The 22,095-nt window shown below is 35.2% G+C and overlaps 3 protein-coding genes across 8 annotated transcripts; all 3 read left to right on the top strand.

The window, feature by feature from the left end:
• Positions 1–2,934: 2,934 nt before the first annotated feature.
• On the top strand, positions 2,935–7,956 carry LOC104895453 (autophagy-related protein 13b). 2 transcript variants are annotated; one of them, XM_010681968.4, is made up of 4 exons: positions 2,935–3,289; positions 3,544–5,009; positions 5,111–5,286; positions 7,137–7,956. In XM_010681968.4, exons 2-4 carry the CDS (start codon positions 3,663–3,665, stop codon positions 7,531–7,533), a joined length of 1,920 nt encoding a protein of 639 aa, XP_010680270.1. In that variant the 5' UTR covers positions 2,935–3,289; positions 3,544–3,662; the 3' UTR covers positions 7,534–7,956. The 2 variants fall into 2 exon arrangements, with proteins under 2 accessions (XP_010680270.1, XP_057251897.1); XM_057395914.1 differs by lacking the exon at positions 2,935–3,289 and having other exon boundaries at positions 3,310–5,009.
• Positions 7,957–8,853: 897 nt separating this feature from the next.
• Positions 8,854–13,386, top strand: LOC104895452 (serine/threonine-protein kinase ATG1t). Of its 5 annotated transcripts, none has more exons than XM_010681967.4 (9): positions 8,854–9,222; positions 10,153–10,270; positions 10,360–10,418; positions 11,815–11,879; positions 12,064–12,157; positions 12,237–12,317; positions 12,390–12,501; positions 12,636–12,740; positions 12,915–13,386. In XM_010681967.4, the coding sequence occupies exons 1-8, from the start codon at positions 8,965–8,967 to the stop codon at positions 12,701–12,703; spliced, it is 855 nt and encodes a 284-aa protein (XP_010680269.2). In that variant the 5' UTR covers positions 8,854–8,964; the 3' UTR covers positions 12,704–12,740; positions 12,915–13,386. The 5 variants fall into 5 exon arrangements, with proteins under 5 accessions (XP_010680269.2, XP_010680267.2, XP_010680265.2 ...); XM_010681965.4 differs by having other exon boundaries at positions 12,880–13,386; XM_010681963.4 differs by having other exon boundaries at positions 12,636–12,749.
• Positions 13,387–16,335: 2,949 nt separating this feature from the next.
• Positions 16,336–18,825, top strand: LOC104895451 (uncharacterized). The gene is made up of 3 exons (XM_010681961.4): positions 16,336–16,572; positions 16,773–16,861; positions 18,403–18,825. Exons 1-3 carry the CDS (start codon positions 16,419–16,421, stop codon positions 18,529–18,531), a joined length of 372 nt encoding a protein of 123 aa, XP_010680263.3. The 5' UTR covers positions 16,336–16,418; the 3' UTR covers positions 18,532–18,825.
• The last annotated feature ends 3,270 nt before the right edge of the window (positions 18,826–22,095 follow it).

Here is a 22,095-nt window from a genome sequence, read left to right as displayed (position 1 = left end):
GACTTTAGGCCAAGGATTATGACTGACACTCAAAAGTGAGATTAAGGGTATCCTAATAGTTAAGATTGAGATGTTGTGAAGGATAAGTCACAAATTCGAATCCCCCATCCCCTTCTTCTACTCTGTACTGCCTTCGTGGCTCATATGGATAAAAAAAAAGTGAGATTAAGAGTGCTTCTTTTAACTTGAATTAACTTGGACTTAATGAAAATTTAATTTATTAAACTTGATTCCAATATCAAGCTCATTGCACAAATACTTATTTATATTTGTTTTCTTATCTATTTCAAATAGAGGATAGAGTGTTACAATTTTCTTATAGATGATCTTATGAAAATATATACTATATATTTCGATAGAAATTATATATAACTATGTTTTTAATCTAAGTGAACAATATTTTTTTGGACTCTTAATGGGAACCCTTTGTTAAAAAGAAGGACTTTACTAAACCAGCACATTTCACAAGTCACCCGACCCAGCTACGCAGGTCAACGCTTGAAAGAAAGGAGGATATAAAGGAATCTGTATTCTTATGTACAGGTAGGTAGTAAAGTTCGAACTTGTGACCTCAAAGTCACAAGGTGAATTCTCTACCACCTCCACTAAGCAAGCTTGGTTATCTAAGTGAACAATATTGTAGTTTATACCTCTAAGTTGTTTCATCAATAACAATTCTCTTATACACCAATGTCCGTACAATCATTTATTGTTAAGGATACCAAGCTATGGCCTAGTGGTATGAAAAGAACCTTCCAATCTTAAGGTTGGGGGTTCGATCCCCTCTAGGGACACTTTGGAAGAGGGTTTCCCTGACCTTCCCCCCACTCTCGAAGTGTCTGCCTGCAAATCCAATTCAAGTCATGTTAACATACTAGAGGTTGCGGTCTGACATGCCCTTCATTTTATCATGGGATCCCCAGTAGGAGTCCAACTAAATTTATTGTTAAGGATAATGAATTTATTTTCTTGCAATAAGTTGATAGTAACAAAAAGTATAAGGCTATACTTCTTTTTCTTTCTTTTTTTGAGGAGTATTTCTGAAGGCATAGAAAAGAAAAAATATTGAGGCCTAATTTGAACGGATCTAGCCATAATTTGAACCAAGTAGACTTAACATTAATAAGTGTCTTGCATTTGTCTAGCATGGGCCCAAAAACAGCAAGGATTTAGGTATGGACTGGGCTACTTGCAAGTATATACTTGTTATTGATTGCGAGTGCTTGGCCCAGCCTCTAGTGGGCTTTTGGCATCTAAACTCGTTTTTACGAAAGGGTAAGCCCATCCATTTCTTGGTCTATGTATCTACCATAGCACGACACTTCTATTATTCTTTCTTTGTACTAGGGAGGTTTTAGTTGAGACAGTTATTAGTGGGTCTTCAAACAAATTTCTCCTCTTAGAAGACTAGGAAGTTCATAAATCAAATCTAACAATGTGGTGTGCCTTTGTTAAATCGTTGGTTCATTATATAGCCTTCAAATAGATTGTTTATTCTTCCAAGAAAGTTTTGAGAATGATTATCATGATTTCATCCCGAGACGGTTGCTAAATAATTGGTACTAATTGTAATTTCGGACAAAAAAATTATTACTATTTTGAATCACATTGTATGAGTTTTTGAGCACCTATAATGTTTGTACATCTCACAAAATGAAAATTGACAATACACAAAATATGTGATTGAAAACTCTCACAAAAAGTGAGAGAAACTTCATTAATTAATAAACTAAGACTATTCGTGCTAGACAATTGGAATGAAAATTGAAATTGGGGCTTATCATCAATATAACTGACTATATTATTACTTGAACCCTCCCCCCAACAAAAAAAAAATTGGAAGTATAAGATTTGGTATCATGACCTTATGCAAGCAAATCATTAACTTAAGCAATGATGTAAACTAGTTACTAGCTTCTTTTTTTTTTATCAAAATATAATTAAATGATCTTCCACAATATAAAGGAGAAAAGGAGAAGCAAATAGTCAACCAATCATATCCAAACTAGCCTCAACCAACTAAAATCGAAAATTGGTTTGATCTCGAAGCTTGAAGTTGAATTATACGTGTATTTATCTATACATATCAACGGACATTTGCATATATCCAAACATTAGTAAATTTCTATGTAAATGTAGTGATTTGACTCGACTTAATCCAAAATGACTCAATAAACTCAAAATTCCAAGTGGTAAATCAACCTATTATAGTGTTGTTGAGCCAAATCCAAAATTAACCTGAACAGGTCTGGAAATATAGACTTGGATCCAACCTAAACTCAAACAATATCTAATTAACTTGACAACAATTTGAACAGGAAAAAAGACAAATATGAAGTGGATGATATGAAATAATCAGATCTAAATGACGAGTCTATTGTTATCTCTAATCATAACCAAATTTGTCTTATTATACGGACGCAAAGCATCAACTTAACATTAATTACTTTTCTTTTGTTCAAGAACTGCTTGATTACACATCACACTACTCTAAACTATACATACTTTCTTAATGGATAGCTAGATGCCTATACAACTACAATGAACTTTAAGACTAACTTTACTCCGATATTTTACTTGGATACAATAACAAAAGAAAGAAAGAAAAAAGCCTACTAGAATCAAGTTAACTAGCATCATGCCTCAAATAGAAATACATTAATAGACAACATATGACCACTAAACACAATAGTTATCCATCATTATTCTTATATAGAACTTCATTCATTTTCAAATAAACTTTCTGTTTATTTCAAGTGTCTATAAATAAATTTCCTATTAACTCGAACAAATTAAATCTCATTTAAATCATATGATGTGGACCCCTTCAACAGTTGATTATGAGTCGGGTTGATGTGATTGGGCCAAAATTGTGGTCCCACAATGTTACCTAAAAGAGGCCATTGAAAACATTAGTAAATTAAACTTGTGTTTTGTTATGGTATACAAACAGATAAGACCATGTTTGGGGGAGATTCTGGTGTTATATTCTGTAGTCAATTAATTCAGTTTTGAGTTTTTCGCCTTCCAACTCTTTTCTTCTCTACTTCCTTGACTGTTTAAATATATATCAGCTAAATTCTATCACTTTTTTTCTCTCTATCTCATTAGTTTTGTGCCCTCAGATAAACTATTAAACTGATTTTGAATTTTTATCTTGTTATGTTTCGTACTTTCTCTCCTATATTTTTGCTCTTTTTTTCTCATAATTTTAGGGTTCTTCATCACAAGATAACCAAATTCAACACAGAATTCTCAACCCTCAAGTGGGTTTCTTGCTTTTTGACTGGTAAGTTCACTTTTATTCTCTCTCTTTTGTATTGAATTTCGGATTTTATGTAACGGGGTAATCATTATAATCAGAATTTGACTACTATATGATCGTTATTTGAGTTAAAAATCTGTTCTTTATTTTGGTTTAGTTGTGTTTTGATATGTTTTGATTGGTAGTGTAGTAGTTTTTCTAAGTTTAATTTGTGTTGTTGGTGATTTTTATGATTAGTGATCATTGAAATTTCTATTTTTGTATTTCCTTTTTAACAGAATGGTAATCAAGTGGATAATTGGGCATTGATAGATTCTTCCCTTTGTGGGTTTTTGGGGTTGAATTGTATGGTTTTTTCTGTTCTGGGGGTTGTGTGATAAATTTGGTTGTTTTGAGTATGGCTTCATCTCGTGGCAATGTTCACTCAGATACTGCTAAAAAAGAGCAAATTATAACTGAGTTTTTCACCAAGACCCTCCAGATAATACTAGAATCTAGATCACCTTATATGTCGTCGCGGAATTTTAGTGGAGAACAGGCAGTGTCATCGCCATCATCATCATCCTCGTCGTCTTCAAGTTTTAGGACTAGAGACAAATGGTTTAATTTAGGCCTGAGGGAATGCCCTGCAGCGTTGGAAAATATCGATTTTTGGCGTCAGAGTAATCTTGAACCAATGGTAGTTGATGTGATTCTGGTTCAACCATCCAATGCCTGGGATCCTGGTAGCTTTTCTCCAAATAAGGATTTTGTGAAGAACCCTACATTGAAGGAGCGGGTTTCGAATTTTATGAACCTGGTAGGTGAGGAATTCGGTGTTGAACCAAGGAAAGAAAAGGTTATAGAAAGATGGGTGGTACAATATGAGAGCCGGAAGAGTAGGGATGGTGGTTTAGGGAGCAAAAAGTCTAGTGGTAATTTGCACTCATTATATAAGAAGTCAATAGTGCTTTTGAGATCATTGTATGTAACTATAAGACTTTTGCCTGCATACAAGCTCTTCAGGGACCTCATTTCATCTGGACAAATTCGGACATACACACTTGCACATCGTGTTTCTTCCTTTGTTGAGCCTTTCACAAGGAAAGAAGAGGCTGATATGCAACGATTCAATTTTGCCCCTGTTGATACTTCATGTGGTAGACTTTGTATTTCAGTATCATATCGATCTATACTTTCTGATGTGAGCTCAGAGCCATCAACCCCTATGTCTCCACAGTTTATATCAGATTATGTTGGAAGCCCATTAGCAGATCCACTTAAAAGGTTCCCTTCTCTTCCCAGGTCTCATGGCTCCCCATCTTGCTCCCCATTTTCAAGACGTCATAGCTGGAGCTATGAAAATTATGGAACCTCATCACCATCGACTTTACCATCTCCATCTCCCACATACTCAGACTCACATGCATCTGTATCTAAGTGTAGGTCCAGACATCCCCCGCCTTTGAGCTTGCCTCAGCATTTACCTGAAACATTTCAAGCTTCTAGCAAATATATTGGTTATGATGAGTATTGGCCTTCCCCTGCCTTTTCGCCATCCCCTTCCCCCTCCCCACCAGCATATGTTTCCAGGACTGATGCGTCGAAGGCATTGCTGCGATGTGAAAGTGCTCCTGTAAGCATTCCTGCTAGTAAGGCTTTCAACAAGCAAGCTTTGCGACCTTCTCCTCCCCCTAAACTTACGAGAGCTGTCACTTTGAAATCAGATAGGTCTACAGGTCCAAGTGGTTCATCTATTGAGAAGGTAATTTCTCTTGAGCCACTAGTTCTTGAATGTGTATGCTGCTTCTAGTTCTTGATGGGACTTTCTTCACTTAATAGTGCTCCAATATTTCTTTTATGCAGTTTTCTCTGGGGAGAGATGAAATTGGCAGATATTCTGGGATCAGGATATCATCCACCAGTTCACCAGGCATCTCTTTTTCTAGGAGTTCTAGTAGGCCATCAATTCAGGATGATTTTGATGATGCTGAGTTCGCTTGCCCATTTGTTGTTGACGATGATGACATGACAGGCAGCAGGTAAATTGTCGTTCTGCTACATTCATATGTTCAGTTTGATGTGCTTTATAGGGAATTTAGTAACATATCCACATTCCATCCCAGGTTGCTTGCAAAGTGTTTGGTGTGTTAATATTGATAATTATATGTTATATGAATAGGATTTAAAAGATGATGTTACCTCGACCTCTATGTGAATTCTACTTTATTAAGTTAACTACCTGTTTTAGGTCAACGGCTTAGAGGGAGCTCTGAGCAACATAATACGAGCACTAGAAATTATATAACAGATTGGCGAATCTATCCTTAGTAAGCACTAAAAACACAGTAAGCGCTGAAGAAATCATTATTGCAGTAAGACCAAATTAAGTGAGTGGTGAAAGGAAAATGGATAGGAAATCAACTAATCATTCTCATGTTTAGCTGTCGGTCTGTCAGCGATTGATTGTTGAACCTTAACAAACAAAATATATGGAATTTATAAGCCATTGCTCCAGGCTCTCGCCCAGAGCTCATGATGAGATATATGCAGCTTACGTTTGTGATGAAGCTTTTTTTGTGTAAGACTCTTGAGTGTTGAGTGTTGTGTGTGCGGAACTTCTTCATCCATCAACATTTGATAATAGAGAATTGGCTAATGAACCATTTGATGGAGCCTCTAAAATAGCTGGCGTGGTTAAGTTCTTTGGGAATTAAAAACACAAGTCAGGTCTAGCAAAACATTAGTAATAATGGGAGCAGGTGGAATTCCTTGTGATAGAAGCTTACCTTCATAATCTCCTTGATTACTGATGGACTAAGGAATTAGAGCTTCCTTATTTTACCTTAGCTATCTCCTTTTAGTAATTGAAAGAAAGTAGCATGAAGCCATGTATATTAAAAAAAAAAGATATGTGTTCGTTCAAATGCTGTTGTGATTTTGTTTGGAGATATGTACTACCTCTGTTTTTTTAGATGCAACATTTGATTATTTTAATCCACTCAACAAGAAGACAAATGTTGCATCTAAAAAAACAAGGTAGTAGTTATGCATAATGCCCAATTTTTAAACATCTTCATTTCTTTTTGTGCCTTTACGGTGCATATTTCTTATCATATATATCATGCTCACATTTAAGAAACCTCTGGTCTTTGCTAGTTTGCTTGATAAAGCAATTAAAGACGCTGTTTACCTGTGAATTTTATGCTTAATTAACGGCATTCTCTGTTTACCTGTGAATAGTCGGAGCATTTTATGCTGGTGCTACTTTCTTCATTCCAAAATTCTTACGACACTTTCTCTTTACGAAGTTCCAAAACAATTGCAACATTTAACTTATTTGATTGATGCTTCTTAATGTCGCTCTCTTCATCATATGGTCCCTCTTTTCATCTCCGTACATCTCTCCTCATCACGCGAGCTCCTAAATTATTGTGACTCCTCCCTGTGTTGCAATTAGTTTGGAACTAGAAAGTAATGAACTATGAGTAGGGGTCAATGTGACGAGTCACCAGTGTATTCATATATGAACCAATATAATAAATAAATTTGTAATATGGCATAGTCCACAACTGCCAATGGTGACACTTCAAGTTCATATGTAGTGGTTAGACTATCACTGTTGCCACCACCTTCTAAACTATCTCAACTGGGAACTCATATTTGTAAATTTAGTAAGAGAAGTATACTTTGTGAAATGAAATTATGTATATACAAATTGTTTTGAACTTTTGGCTGCTTGACAAACTTTTTTACGTATAGATGAATGTATGAATTTGCAGTAGCATCTCTAACTTCCTCTTTCCCCCCTTTTTCTTTTATCATACTATGTATGGCCTTTTTTTGTACTTCATTTGGCTCATGCTCACTAAATATACCAACATTTCCGTAGGCCTGAATCCTTTGATCAGAAAGGGCAACCCAATGACTCACTAGAACATGGAGCATACGGCCCTGTTAGAAAATCCCAAGATGCTGCAGTTGGTGCTCTGGTATTAATGCTGAAGAAAGCTCCACCTCTTCGCCAGGATTCATTGACAGTCTCCAAGACTGTGAGCTGTCACAACAACGAAGAACCTGTTCTGAAACCAGATGACGATCAACAGTCTCAGAAGGGGGCTTGCAGAAGCATGTTGTCATCAAGCCTTGCCATGTCTAGGACAACGGCTGATGCTCTCGAAGAACTCCGGAGTTATAAAGAATTGAAGGAGTTGTTGGTTACTCAAGGAAACAGGTCCCATATGATTCATGATAGTATTACTGAAGGAGCTTCAAGGGAAAATTCCTAGTAAATATTTTGCATGTCCTACCATCAAACTTCTGCTCTTGTGAATAGTGTCTTACCGAAAGAACTATGAAGAACGTGCCAACGTGGGAGCTAGGCTTTGTGTTTTAAGTTATGTCTGGTTTCTGCAAAGGTTCTATTTCTGATTGATGGCTTATATTACCATGTATAAAAGCTTTGTTCTTTGTCATTTTTCAAGGTGTATAAAAATATGTTGGAGAGAGGTTTTAAGACAGACATACTTGCAATATCGGAGCTAGAGAGGAGTGTTTCTATTACTTGTGAGTTTTGACTACTGGGCGGGATTGATAGTTTGACAATGAGGTGTTCAATGAGTCTTTTTATCTTGGGAGTTCTTTACTTGTACATAAATCTTCAATGAAACATTTTAAGGTTGTATAAAAGCTGGAGAATTGGAGATGCAGAAGTTCATCTACGTACTTATTACTATTCTTTTTATGCGCAACTAACTCAATGAGTTACCAAGCAATGTCGGACTTAAGGTAAAGGTTTGGCCTCATGATTTCAAGGTAATGGGATTAAACCTCGTTAGGAGCTTTATGGGGGTGACGTTTTCCTTACCATACCCATCATTTCCAAAAAGCTTGACTGTTCGTTTGGTCGACATAAAATTACACTAGTAAGTATAGAGTACATAACTCAAGAGTTATTTGGTCCACATAAACACAAGGATGTCTACTTCCTAAAATGTTTTACATCCTACAAATTCGAAAATTAATCTATCTAGTGACCTAAGGTTGGTGGGGATTGCCACAAACAGTGTGAAAAAAAAGTATATAGATTAGCAGAATTTTTTTTTGGTTTAACAATGTATTTTTCATCTAAACACAAAGAACCTGAAAAGTACGAAAATTAAATATAGATGGATCCTTTAAAATAGGAGGCCTTGAGCGGTTGCTCACCCTTCTCATGTGTTTGAGATCCCTCATAAGCAACTTTTAGTATGTGTGTTTACAAAGACATAATAAAAACAAAAAGTAGTCCGAATTCTCTATGAAACATTACCATCTAAACAATTTAGCAGCCGAAGCTTTTAATCAAGAGAAGAAAACAGATTTCATTCATAGATAGCCAAGCGACACTTACAAATTACAATCAATTCCTAAAAAATCATAAATTCCAACACAAGTATATGAACTAGATACTTTGCAAATTTGATAAAAATGGCCTTACTAAAAAAAATTCATATGAACTATGAAGCAATCCAATTTGTGAGTTCTCTCTAATTTGGCTTAACTTTCTCCGTTGCATAGTCGTTTGGATGAAAATATGATCTTTTATATTAGGAGAATAGAGATTGTTAGATTTTTATTAAGAAAACACCTAAAGAGAAAAACCTCCCAAAAAAACCCTCTAAAAAACTTTGTTCTTCACAAATTAACAACTCCTTTGTAATTCTTTCTGTAATCCGATAATGAATACATGTAAAACAACCCCAAAAATCAAGACAACGATAAAGGACTACATTTTGAGAGAAAAAATCAGTGAAAACCCATTATCCACTGTTTGGAGAGCTAATAATCTGAATTACCCTGACACTCCAGATGTTGTTTTGAAGAAAATCAACCTTCTTATGTTAACCCCAAAACTCAAATCTTCCCTTGATTGTGAGATTAACTTCTTATCCACTGTTAATCATCCTAACATCATTCGTCTTCTTGATTTCTTCCAGGTTTGTGTATCTTTGATTTTTCTTCTGTCTGAAGAATTGATTTTTCTGGGTATCTTTATGTTTTTTTTTTTTTTTTTGCCCATTTCGATTTTTATATGTCATGTTATCATTACTTACATGTTACATCCTCAATTGGGGAAATTAATTGGTGGGACTAATGAATTATCAGAAAATTTTGAGAATTTTAAGGTGGGTAAAGTATTTAGATGATGGTATTTTGTGCTGCTAAATTGTTGTTATTTACTATTGTTCTATTTGTTCTGTAATTCTTGTAGGGTTCTCTGTTGCAACAATCTGAATGTTATGGGTGTTTAAAAGGGAGACTGACACATCTATCCATTGGGTAGACTACTTACTAGGAATAGACAACTAAAAAGTAATTGATTCTGTTGAGTTGCACTCCACTAATTATTACCGTCTACGGTCTATCTTTATTGGGTGGATTATCTACTGGATAGACGCTATCTGGGTTGTAAAGGATTTCTTTGTGTGTGTGTGTGGGGGGGGGGGGGGGGTTGCTTCTTGGTAGTGGTAGACCCAAAATTTTAGTTTCGGCTGTCAGCAATTGGTTTTGGGACTAAATTTGTGGTTGTGCAGTATCCACAATCAAAACTATTTTAGTATTTTTACTTTTGATTAGCCCAGTGGAAATGTAGATAATTTTTGTTCTCTTTGAAGCTGACACCCCGCGCCTCAATGTACATCCTCGCTTCTTGCTAGTATTGACTGATTAGGTTTGAGGTTGCGTGTGCGGTGGCACTCCACCCCGTGAGTTTCCCTTGTGGTTTGTTATTGGATTTGGGGATATGATGTAGTGTTAGGTATTGCATTTTGGTTTGATACATATGAAGTCTTTGAAATTGAGTTTTGGGAAGGATCTCCACTCTGCATATGTTTCTCTGTTTTAACACTTGATCTTTCCTTGTTCAGGTTGAAGGTTGTTTTTATTTGGTTTTTGAGTTTTGTAATAGAGGTGATCTGGCTACTTATATTTGTCGCTGTGGTAGAGTTCAAGAGCAAATTGCGAGAGAGTTTATGTGTCAACTAGGTAAGTAGGATTCATGTATGTCCATTTCGTTTATTGTAGACTTGTGTTGGTAGCTAAGTTAAGAAAACCTCATTGGTGATCACTTGCAGGGGCTGGTTTGAATATACTGCGAAGCTATCAAATTGTCCATCGAGATTTGAAGCCAGAGGTACTGCTAATTATTTGATTGGAGCTACTAGAGGTTGGATTAATGTTAAAACACTGAATATTAGGTTTTTCTGACAGTATATTGCGAAGTTTCTTAGGGCTGTGGAATTATGTACTAGGTTTGTCTGTGGCATGGTTTGGTATGTTGGCAGTCTCAGTGAACTTTGGAAAATTATGCTAAGTTGAATTGGTTATGTGAGTTTGTGGTGAGAAAGCTTGGATCTTCATACGTTTCAGGACTAAAAGCTAAATTGTTGATAGCCGGGGTCTTCTCTTTTGGAAACACTCATTATACATGGTCAATACTCAATTGGATAGAGTATCCACCTGTTTCTTGGTCTTCAATACAAATTAGTTTGAACCAATATCTTTTCAATGGTGGTTTTGAAACCTAATTTGCACATGTTGACATGGTGGCACTTATATTTATAACTGAAAAGAGTTGTGAGAAATGTATTTCGTTTGCCAGCTGTTGGTTGGTTGTACAAGTACATCAAGAGTAGGCTAGTATGAGCTTGTAGATTCTGTGAAGAGTACGGAGAGGCAGCAAAAGTGGTATGAATTGTGCTGTGGAAGGATGTTATTCTTCTAGTGAATTTGTGCAAGATGAAAAAACTGCCATTTCTTAGGCATTTCACAATATTGCATTCAAATTAGATCAACTTATGAGAGAGCATGAATATCCCTAGGAGTTAAGACAGAGCCATGCCTCCACTATGAAGTGATAGAGTTGTAGAATATGATTTTGCAAACATTCTATTGGTCATCGCTGGTGTGAGAAAAAAACTGGTGTGTTTTATTTTCCACAGAAAACACGCTCTATTGAAATATTATTCGATGGATAAGATCGAAATTGATTTCGTTTTTGTTTTGGAATCAAAGAAAAGAAAGATATGTAAAATGAATTTTTAAATTTTGATTTGAAATAAAGGTTTTCTCCTGAAATGGAAAAAACTAATGGAACCTAAAACGCAATTTCCGAACAATTGGAAACGTGGAATTGTAAAAGATTGGAAATAACAATAGTTTTAGTGTTGAGCCTAGAAACCTAAATTTCTCTTTTACTTAAGATGATGAATAATATGTAAATGATGAAGGTATTAGAGTTAATTTAGGTTTGTTTAAAGAGATCACTAAAAAAATAAAAGGTCACTTTAAGAGTATAGGTGATCCATGAAGGGAAAGAATACGTTTGTCATTTAAAGAAGAGGCTTTCCATCAAGTTTACGATAATCTAAGCTTCTGAAACGACTGACCTTCATGAGAATTTCCGTGCATAAAGATCTAATTTGTTCTTGAAAACTTTTAATGAATATCTAAACTTAACTCAGTTGGGAAAACAATAAAAGGCTTTAGCTTTTGAAAATTGTTAGTAAGTTCTGTAATTGGATTTGCAGAACATTCTATTATCCAGTTCTGACAGTGGTTTGGTACTAAAGATTGCTGATTTTGGCCTTTCAAGGTAAGTAGTCAAATATTTACACAGCTAACGTCGATTATTTTTAAACTGATTACTATTTCTTGCTTCTGGATAGTAAGTTTTGTGCTTTACTAGATGATGTCTGTCTGAGCATGGTCATGTCTAATAAAGTAAAAGGTGCATATGTAGTATTTTTCTTTATGCTTCTATTGTTCTTCATATGTAGATTTTTGAATTCGGGGGATTATGCTGAAACTGTTTGCGGCTCACCATTGTATATGGCCCCAGAAATGCTGGGATTTCAAAGATATGATTATAAAGTAAGAAGTTCTTGCATACAATTCAAGATAATTGCAAAAAAGTTGCAATTGCTTGTGTAAGCTTTATGCTGCTCTCTAGGTTGACATGTGGAGCATCGGGGCAATCTTTTTTGAACTTTTAAATGGTTATCCCCCTTTCTACGGCAGGACTAATGTTCAGGTAATTTAGTTCTTTTGCTTTAATTTGTGAACTATTGCATTTTTTTCTTACTCTGTTGAATATTCTTTTCAGCTCTTGAAGAACATCAAGACTTCTATAGGCCTTCCTTTTTTGCAGCTTGTCCTACAAAAAATACATCCAGACTGCTTCGACATGTGTTCTAGGCTGTTGTGTGTAAATCCAGGTTGGCATTTTATGATGTCATGCTTTACAAATCCCTGAATGCACTAGTCTATTAGTAGCATATATCGGAGTTCGTGCTCTGATTCATTCGACCCTTGGTGTGTTTTCGTCTTTTCTTTTCCCCCCTTTCTGCAGCTGACAGGTTGTCATTTGAAGAATTTTACCGCCATTGTTTCTTCATGCAAACAAATGAGAGGCTATGACTTAACTCATCGAAGTATTCTCAACATTCTCTCTAAGGTTAATTTGGTTGGTCTCCAAGTCTTATCCTTGTTTCGCCATGCTATTCCTTTCTCTTCTGCTTTCCGTTACCTATACTTGCTGAAACTTGTTCGGGGTTGCGTAAGCCTGCAGATAACCAATCTGTAATTTTTTGTAGATAATCAAAGCCACAAGTGATTTCCAATGTTTCAGGCTGAAGTGAAAACTGGGATAGTGGCTTTGATGCAAAAATGTTCTATCTTCTGTTAAAAGTGAACTATATGATGCCTTGAATGTAAGAGTTGAAGATAGAAGTAAATATCTGAAGCGGTTTTCCAGAAACTGTCTTGTGTATATCAGGATGATGAAATTGAAGGCTGGACATAAAAGAAGAGCAGAGGTTGTGTTCTTCTCACTTGAATAAGTCTGAGCAATCTGATGTTCCTCCTAATCTTCTATCTGTATGTGGCATGCGTGTATTTGAATCGAAATTGGCTTGGTCGTTCTTGTAAGTTAGTCGTCCGATGTTCCTCCTAATTTTGTAGGATTATATGCTTGCTCACCCACGGAAGTTGATGCAAGGTTACTGTTGGTAAGGGGGTGTTTGAACTTTGAAGGTACCAATGGCTTCTCTTTGTAATGTGATGGATATATCCATATATATATATATCTTTCTTTTGGTAGAGTCCAGTGTTTAGGTATAATTTGAAGAACATTCCATAATCAAAGTGCATCAAGATCAAGCTTAGGTCAAACTAATCATTTTGTAATTCTTCGGTCTTTGGTTTGATAACATCTAATTTCACATCTTATGTTATCGTGTAACTGTGTAAGGCGTAAAAGTCACTACTATTGTTTTTTTATATAAGAAAAAGTCACTAAAATGTTTATAGATAGAGAAGGAATTTTTTAGATGATTGGTTGTTGATTGGTCCTTTCCGCAGTTGGGTCCAAGTGCCTCTGTCCTAAGGGAAAGTGCTAGAGAAGTCCAAATTATAGTATCCTTAGGACTATGGGATTTCTCTACTTTAACGCTTACTCTTCCGAGTTGCATTGTCAGTCGTATTCTTAGTATCCCACCTCTTTATAACTCTTCGGAGGATCTTCTCATATCAAAATTTGTGAATCATAATGGCTTTGTGCTCATATCTGCTTATGCTGCCTTCTTCCCCAACCTTTGGTTGAGGTGGATTTGTCTTGGATCTGGAAGAGTCATTTTGAATCCAAAATCAAATTCTTTATGTGGTTGTTATGGCACGACCGCATACCTCACATACACCTTTTTGCAATTAGAGAAATGGTTCAAGATCCTTCCTGTCCTAGGTGTCATTGCCAGATCGAGCACAATTCCCATATTATTCGTGAATGTGCTCAAAGTAGAGAGATTTGGGGGTGCATGTGGGTCCTAGTGGGGATTTTACAACTTGGCTTCAGGAAAAAACGACATCCAATGAGTCCTTTAGAGAGTTACCTTGGAAAAGTGTCTTCCCTTACCTATGTCATGAGATACGGGAGGATAGGAATAGTTGTGTTTTCCATGGCCAAGAGCCTTCACTTATACAGGTGATCTGCTTTCAGGCAACGGGAGTGCGTATCGGTGGAAGTATGTACCAGTGCAATGTGTCCATTTGTGTTTTGCACATCCTCAGGATTGTCTAGTGATTCGTGTTGATGCTTTTTTTGTTGGCATACTTGAGGTGGTGGGAATCAGTGGGGTGATCTGGGATGGTAAAGGCTTGTGGGGTGATCTGTGGGGTTTGTGAAAAGAATATATACTAACGATTCTCTTGCATTGGAACTCCTTGCGATCTTGGAGGCCGTATACTCTGCGGAGACTCATAACCTCCCCAAGGGCCAAGGCTATCATATACTCTGATTGTGAAAATGCATTTGAGCTTCTTACGAAGGAGCACTTTGATTTATATTCCACCATGCTAAATACGTGTCGGTCGTGGCTCAATAAGAGGTCGAAGATTAAGTATTGTAGCTGACAGCATATTCAAGTGAGAGATAGCATGGCTAAGGCATGTAGAGTCATGGAAGATGAATGTGTTGTAACTAGGATTTTCCTCAACCCCCCTAGTTACTATATGGAACGACTAGCATTTTTAGCACGCAATGCATGCTTCGATTTTTTTCAGGATAAAACTTCGGTTTTGTTTGACATAAGTAAGAGTCAAAATTTGAACATTAGACGTACGAAGTATACTTATTTTTAGTAGCAAAATTTGATTGGTTTAGTCTCTATCACAATCTTTTCTTACTTTTTTTTTTACTTTTCAAAGTTAAATTCTATGAACAAAATAGAAATTTTATTGAATTTATTTATGATTTCTCATATTATAATTCTTTAGTTGATTTTTGAATTAAGTGCACTATTTCAAGTCAAATTTTTGTGAATATTTTTGTGAGTATGTATTGACGTTGTAATGTATTGATTGTAATTTGTAAGTGATTCTTTAGTTTTGTAAAGTTTCTCATTTGAGTGATTTGTATAATGTAAATTATGCAATTCTATGATTTTATTGACTTGTGAGTGATTGTTATAATATTTTTCTTTGAAGACCCCTTTCGTTTATAAGTGAATTTATAATTTAGAAAGGGAAAGGGGGTATAATAGTCTCTTCATTCGGGGACATCATAGCTCCCTCCTTCCCTTATATAATAGAGATTAATCTCGAATTGTAATATCTTCAAGATTATTATTTAAGGAATGAACTACTTTGTTTACCAAAAAAAAAACAGAGGGATTTTTCGAAAGCAATAAATGCAGTATCTCAAATTTCTACACCTAAACCAAGACTTCATTTGCACATGTCCTAATTTGACTCTCTATAGGATGTGCCCAACAAGGTTATACTTGTAATCAGACTTGAAACTTCTTGTTCGATACCTCAGCTATTTTCGAGTCTTGGAATGGTGCACACTCCTAATTACAGGAGTAGAAGAAGGTTTCCAAATAACTAAGTCAACCGTGGCTCTTTAGTTAATACGATAATTATATAAATGAACTTTTGTGTGTTTTACGTAATTTTAAAATAAAAGAAGCTATATAGAAGGGAAAAAAAGGTGCAACTAAATGAGTTACTAAGGGCTTATTCGGTATTATCGTCAATTTTCAGTAATTGGTTTTATGAATAGAAAAGTGTACTATATACTTAAGAAGTATAGTAATGTTAAAATTAGTCATACTTTTTTTTAGAACAAGAAGGGAAAACATTAATTAATGGGTAAATCGTTCATAAGGAGCCGTTTCCATCCGCCAATAGCTCTCCCAACATTGTTCAAAATTCAAAGAAACTTATGTAAAATTAGTCATACTTTTCAATTTTAAAAACCGATTATAAAAAAATGAAAATATATTTTTTTTTCTAATTTTCATATTTTATTTTCGATTTTAAAAAACTAAAAACAAAAAACTACTATTTGTTTTGGTCATACTACGAGGAGTTTCCCACCTTCTTCGACAAGAAAGGTCAGAGCATTTCTCGTAGTTGGGATTTTTTTCTAAACCCAAAACTCGAACCCAAAACTTTAGTTAAGAAGCGATAGTCTCTTAACCACTCACGCCAACCCCAATAGATGACCCAAAAAAACTACTATAACCAAGGAGCCCATTGTTTTGGTGAAGATCAGATTCCAATTCCCATTGCAATTGAATATGAAGTATGAGCAAATCAAAACAAGCAGTGAGGGCAAATACACAAAAGGCAATTTATGGGAATGGCACCAGCGAAGAAAGGCAAAACAAAAACTGAAACGAGTCAACCAAAAGAATATGAATTCCCAGCATGTCTAAGATCAATTTCTCCATCCTCTGTTGCCATCACCATTCATGCTAAACCTGGCTCCAAACTCTCCTCCATCACCGGTATTTTTTTTCTCTCTTTTCTTTTGTTTTTTGTGTAAATGAGCGACTAAGCGCAGTGATGTAGACGAGATTCGATCCCAGGTCTTGGGTACCACTCGCTCAAGACTTTACCAATTAAGCTAGATGATGGGCATTCTTGTTTTCTTACTTTCCCTTGAAATTAAGTAAAGTTTATTTAATGATGATAACAAAAAAAACAGATGTAAGTGATGAAGCTGTTGGAGTACAGATTGATGCCCCTGCTAGAGATGGTGAAGCCAATTCTGCTTTGCTCGATTTTATAAGCTCCGTATGTATCCCATCTTATGCTAGAATTTTCTGCTTTCTTTTTATTTTATTATATGGTCGGGTATTTAGTTTTGCCAATATATTTTTCTGGGTAATTGCCTTTTCACTCTATAATTTAACTCCTTGTTTCAGTTTTTTGTATTGAACTAGTTTAAGTCTTGGTTTTGATTATGTACAAATTAGTATATATACACGTCCGTAGGATGAGAACTATACGCACGATGAACATGAAAGACTATTTGAACACAATGAACATGTACCAACAAAAATGTACATATGTTCATTTGCTTTGTTAGCCATGTACATGTGTTCATTTGGCTTGTCATGCATGTACATTTGGTTTGTTAGCCATGTAGTTGTGTGCACCATGCTCTACATACAAGTGTGCACATCATCTAGGCGTTGTTGATTATGTGATGTTCTTTATAACTATTAGTGCCTTGAATTATACTGGTAGTGACCATGAGTCGCGGTAACCTCTAGGCATGGCTGTGACTTTCAGCCTTGCCAGCACTTCTTTTCTTCCTTGAACTCTTCGAAAACTCCGATCTTTGATATATTGAATATTAGTTAATGAAGATTATCTGGGACTGGAAGAGATCTTTTTTCAGAAGGCCTTAGGGTGGGTTACTGGGTAGTGGGTTAGGGGGAGGGTGTTTCTTGTTGGTTTTCTTACCAGTAATAGGGACAAGGAATAGGCGATGATGGGCCCAAATTTAATGCAATATGTTGATATCTTGACAGAGCCAAACAGGTGTGAAAATGGAGGTTCATGCATGTTTCAGCACTTTCATGCATGTTTCAGCACTTCTATTATGTTGTTAACGCGATCATATATGAGCTTAAAAAATCAGAATTGTTGTATCTGAATCTAGTTGTCTCATTATAGTAGTTCACTAGTTCAGATTACACTATATCAATGTGCCAATTAATTCTGGATGGACTATGGAGGGCTATACAATTACTTTTCTTTCGTGTGTGTGTGTGTGTGTGTGTGGGTATATTAGAAGTTAGATTGTTTGCCAAAGCTCTAATGAGAGTTACATACTCTGATACAGGTGTATGCAGTAAAACTGTAAAAGTGATTCTGTAATATCATAGGCTTGAATGCAGGATGATCAGGTGTAATCATCGTTCTCTAGGTTGTTGCTTAAGGTTCTTTTCTGAAGGTAGAGGTATTTTCAAGGAGTATAACTAGCTTATCTCATGAGTCTAATGAGGGCATTTTTTGTAACAACCCTCCTATAACAATAGTTTTGATTTTCTTTATACGCAAATGTAAGGTTGGCTTGATAGAGAAGTTCGAATTGAACAACTTTATGTAGCAACATTAAGATTTATGTGGCTGTGCCCACAAGTACTAGGGAATGGCAGCTAGTCAAACTCACTGGGCAGAGTAACCACTTCATGCATGTTTGTTGCCTCTTCAGTTCTCTTTTATGAACTGCACACTGTAGTTGATCTCCATTCATTCTTTTGGTGCAACATCATTTACGAATCACGGAGATGGTTTCTAATGCGTGCATTTTATTCTATTCACAGGTTATAGGTGTAAAGAAGAGGCAAGTTTCTCTTGGTTCAGGTTCAAAGTCGAGGGACAAAGTGGTGATTGTACAGGATGTAACTTTACAGAGCGTGTTTGATGCTCTGAATAGAGCTGTGAAATCTTAGCTAATGAATGAACGATACGATCAATGTGTATAAGAGGTGTTTTCAATTGTTAGGAGTTGAAATCATGTTTGTGCATCTCATAATCCTGCACTGTAAGGTGCTGAGTGGCTATGAAACCTTAGCATTTCGGAAGCTGTTTTCAGATGTCGGTTACTATTACAACAGGCTGGTGATCCTGAATATAGTTTTTGTGAAGGTGCAGGTAGTAATGTCTGATTCTTAATTCGCATTGCTCAATAGCACTTCTGTAAAACCTCTTCCCTTCATATGATAATCATGTATTCATGTGTTTTAGACCATCGTGTAAGATAAGTAGTACTTTTCTATCCCTTACATTAATTTTAGTGTATATAAATTATAATGTGACAAAGATAGTGATGTAGACGAAATTCAATCTTGATTCTTGGGTATCAACCAACCCTCGCAAAACTTCACCAATTAAAGTAGATGATTACATCCCTTGCTTTGTTGTTGGAATGTACGATGCAACAACAATTATGTGGATAGAATTGTTAGAATTTTACCTTAGTTCTTTCTGTGCCAGACTGATTAGTCCAATTTGAGTTATTTTCTTTCAATTCAAGAATTGACTGCCAATAGATGGCAGTCATAGCACAACGCATGTAATGTAGGAGTGTTAATGGTTTTTTTTTTTTTTTTTTTTTTTTTTTTGTTGACATACGGAAAGTTCATGGGTGGTTAACCGGCCTGAAATAACATTTTGGTTCGCTCTTTTTGCAAACCGTAACCGTTTAGACTGGTTACCGCTTAAGCGATTAACTATTTTTTCGGTATGGTTTTTCAATTAACCATTAACCGTTATTTAATTTATAGTATTATGTTTTACTTAATGTACTATATATTTTTAATTTTTTTGTGCATACTTTAATATTATATATATTATAATATAAAATGTATTATAAAGTGGATAATAAGGCTATGTTCAGTTCACCTTATTATCAGTTCAGATCATGCTTATATTTAAAAATCATTATTACTATTAAATATCTTTCATTACATATTAACTAGTCTTACATGCATGCAATGCGTGCGATAATGTGTGACAACAAATGAAGTAGAAAATAAATTAATTGGGTAGAAAAGCTGTTTTTATATTTTGTTTTCTCAAAAAACTAATGTTCAGTTTAAATATCCTATTTTCCCCCTCTTTTCATTCAAATAAAATAGTTAGTTATCCTCTATTTTTTTTCCTTTTTATTCATTTTTTCTATTTTTTGGTGTCCCCCATGGATTGCCTTATATAATAGAGATAAAATTATAATAATTGAATATTAATAAAGTACTCATTGAGACGAAACAAACAAGACCCCACGTGATTATATTTTTTCCTTATATATTGAGAAAAATCTAAAAGATAAGATCTTGTAAATCAGATCAGTTCAGATCAGAAAAAATAAGATCAGATCAGATAAGTTCAGATCAGAAAATTTCAGGTGAACTAAACATAGCCTAAATCCATTGAAAAATATAACCAACACTAATAATTCACTTCATTTCCTAATTATAGTATATATTTTAATACTAGAGTTTTCAAATAATTACATACTTACTCTAATTGTTGTAACTTAGGAGCAAATATTTGAATTCATGTTATGTTTGAAAATGTTTCACAACAATTAAATAGAGAAAAAAAAATATTTCGGTATTTCGGTTAATTGTTCACTCAAAAAACATAACCGTAATCGTACTATCTAGCCATTAATTCTATCGATTCGGTAACTATACCGTTCTATCGTTACAGTAACTATCCCGTTTTATCGTTACAGTAACTATCCATTTAAACTAATTTTTTGATATTTTGATACGATTTTTTAGTTTTTTAATGAAAACCGCTAGTTAATTGTGTTTGCCTTGGTGGGCTAGACAAAAAGAGGGGTCCCTAAGATATGCAACATGTACCCAAATTTTGGCGCGAGTTTGAATATTTTTTTTTCACTTCCCACACTCTATCTCTTGCTGCTGTTCATCACCCAAATCAAAATCCCTGAGAAAAAATTGAACTTCCATCAAAACCCAGAAAATCTCTTCACTAAAACTCCAAACCCAGAAAAACCCTGAAAAATTAGGTTAAAACTAATTTCCCCAAATCAATTTTAAAGATGGGGAGGAACGACGCAGAGCTAACAGCAGCAAAAAGGGCGTATAAGAGTGCGCAAGAAGTAGGAAATCGAAAAGAAGAAGCGAGATGGGCAAATGTAATTGGGGATATTTTGAAGAATAAAGGTGAATATTGTCAAGCCCTAAAATGGTTAAGGATTGATTATAAGATTTCTTCTGATTATTTGCTTCAAAAGGATCGTCTTCCTGCTTGTCAATCTATGGGTGAGCTTTATTTGCGCCTACAAGATTTTGAAAATGCACTCTATTTTCAGGTATTTTGATTGATTTTCTTCTCTTTTTGTTAACTTTTTTTCTTTCAATTTGTGGGTTGGTGATTTTTTGGGGTTTTAGAATGATGGGAGTTTTACCCAAATTAGTATATATACACACACGTAGGATAAGAACCATACGCACGATGAACATGGAGGACTAGATTATAAACGCAAAGACCAATTCCAATGAACATGTACCACTAGAGATGTACATATGTTCATTTGGTTTGGTTTGATAGTCATGTACATCTGTTTATTTGGCTTGTTATTAATGTACATTTAGCTTGTTAGTCATATACATGTGCACCATGCTCTACATATAAGCGTGTGCACCATCTAGGTTGGGAGTTTTAGGTAATTGTTGTTTTTTTCGGATTTGAATGAGAGGTTTTTTATATTGTCTTAAGCAAATGGAAGAGTTTAACGTGTCGCGATCAACCGGTTTAGGGGGTTTAATTAAGGTGGAAGACTATTGGAGAGATATCGACTGGTATGAGATAATCAAAAGTTGAGACCTTTTTTAACAAATCGGTAATATTTGGACTTATACTTTTGCCTGAATTGCTTTAAGGCTATTGTCTGTTGATTTGGTTTCATATGATGAGTCTGCACCTGCTCCATGAAAGAAACAACTCTTTGTTCGTAGCAAATGTAGTTTGTTCCAATAGTAAATTCATATGGTTTATTGGCATTTTACAAGTATAGTCTTGGTCATTGCATTTTATTGTATAATGATTGTTGTTAGCAGTGTTAGTTTTAGTGAAAACTAACGAATGTAGAAGCAAGAGATTATGTTGATTGAAGGGGAATTGGAGATTTCATGAGATTAGAAGTTATAGGCCATGTTGTTTACAATTTGTTATTAGAATTGAATTGTAGTTATTTTTGCTGAAGCAAGTGTCGTTTTGGAGATGTCATATTGTTTTGCACAAGATCTATGCTTTGTCATTGCATATTGTAGGCAAGATGTAATATGCCGGAAAATAGCGTAGCTCGATTCTTCTATCATACTCCCTCTGTCTTCAATTACTTGCGATATTGTTATGGGCAAAAGTATCTAGGACGGGAGAAAATATCTAGTGGAGATAATAACTGTGGGAAAATCACAAATATTGGGGGGTTATAGCTAGGAAGATGACAAAAATAAAAGGGAAGATTGGTACTTCTTGGT

The sequence above is a fragment of the Beta vulgaris genome, chromosome 6 (genome assembly GCF_026745355.1).
Source record: "Beta vulgaris subsp. vulgaris cultivar EL10 chromosome 6, EL10.2, whole genome shotgun sequence".
NCBI lineage: Eukaryota > Viridiplantae > Streptophyta > Magnoliopsida > Caryophyllales > Amaranthaceae > Beta > Beta vulgaris.
The sequence above is the reverse complement of the archived record's forward strand: the minus strand, read 5'-3'. Positions and strand labels throughout refer to the sequence as shown.

Coding starts and splice junctions, on each gene's coding strand:
- LOC104895451 (XM_010681961.4), top strand. CDS start 16,419: ATGGGAATGGCACCAGCGAAGAAAGGCAAAACAAAAACTGAAACGAGT. Junction 16,573..16,772: donor CAAACTCTCCTCCATCACCG/GTATTTTTTTTC, acceptor CAAAAAAAACAG/ATGTAAGTGATGAAGCTGTT. Junction 16,862..18,402: donor TGCTCGATTTTATAAGCTCC/GTATGTATCCCA, acceptor TTCTATTCACAG/GTTATAGGTGTAAAGAAGAG.
- LOC104895453 (XM_010681968.4), top strand. CDS start 3,663: ATGGCTTCATCTCGTGGCAATGTTCACTCAGATACTGCTAAAAAAGAG. Junction 5,010..5,110: donor GTGGTTCATCTATTGAGAAG/GTAATTTCTCTT, acceptor TCTTTTATGCAG/TTTTCTCTGGGGAGAGATGA. Junction 5,287..7,136: donor GATGACATGACAGGCAGCAG/GTAAATTGTCGT, acceptor ACATTTCCGTAG/GCCTGAATCCTTTGATCAGA.
- LOC104895452 (XM_010681967.4), top strand. CDS start 8,965: ATGAATACATGTAAAACAACCCCAAAAATCAAGACAACGATAAAGGAC. Junction 9,223..10,152: donor GTCTTCTTGATTTCTTCCAG/GTTTGTGTATCT, acceptor TTCCTTGTTCAG/GTTGAAGGTTGTTTTTATTT. Junction 10,271..10,359: donor AGAGTTTATGTGTCAACTAG/GTAAGTAGGATT, acceptor GATCACTTGCAG/GGGCTGGTTTGAATATACTG.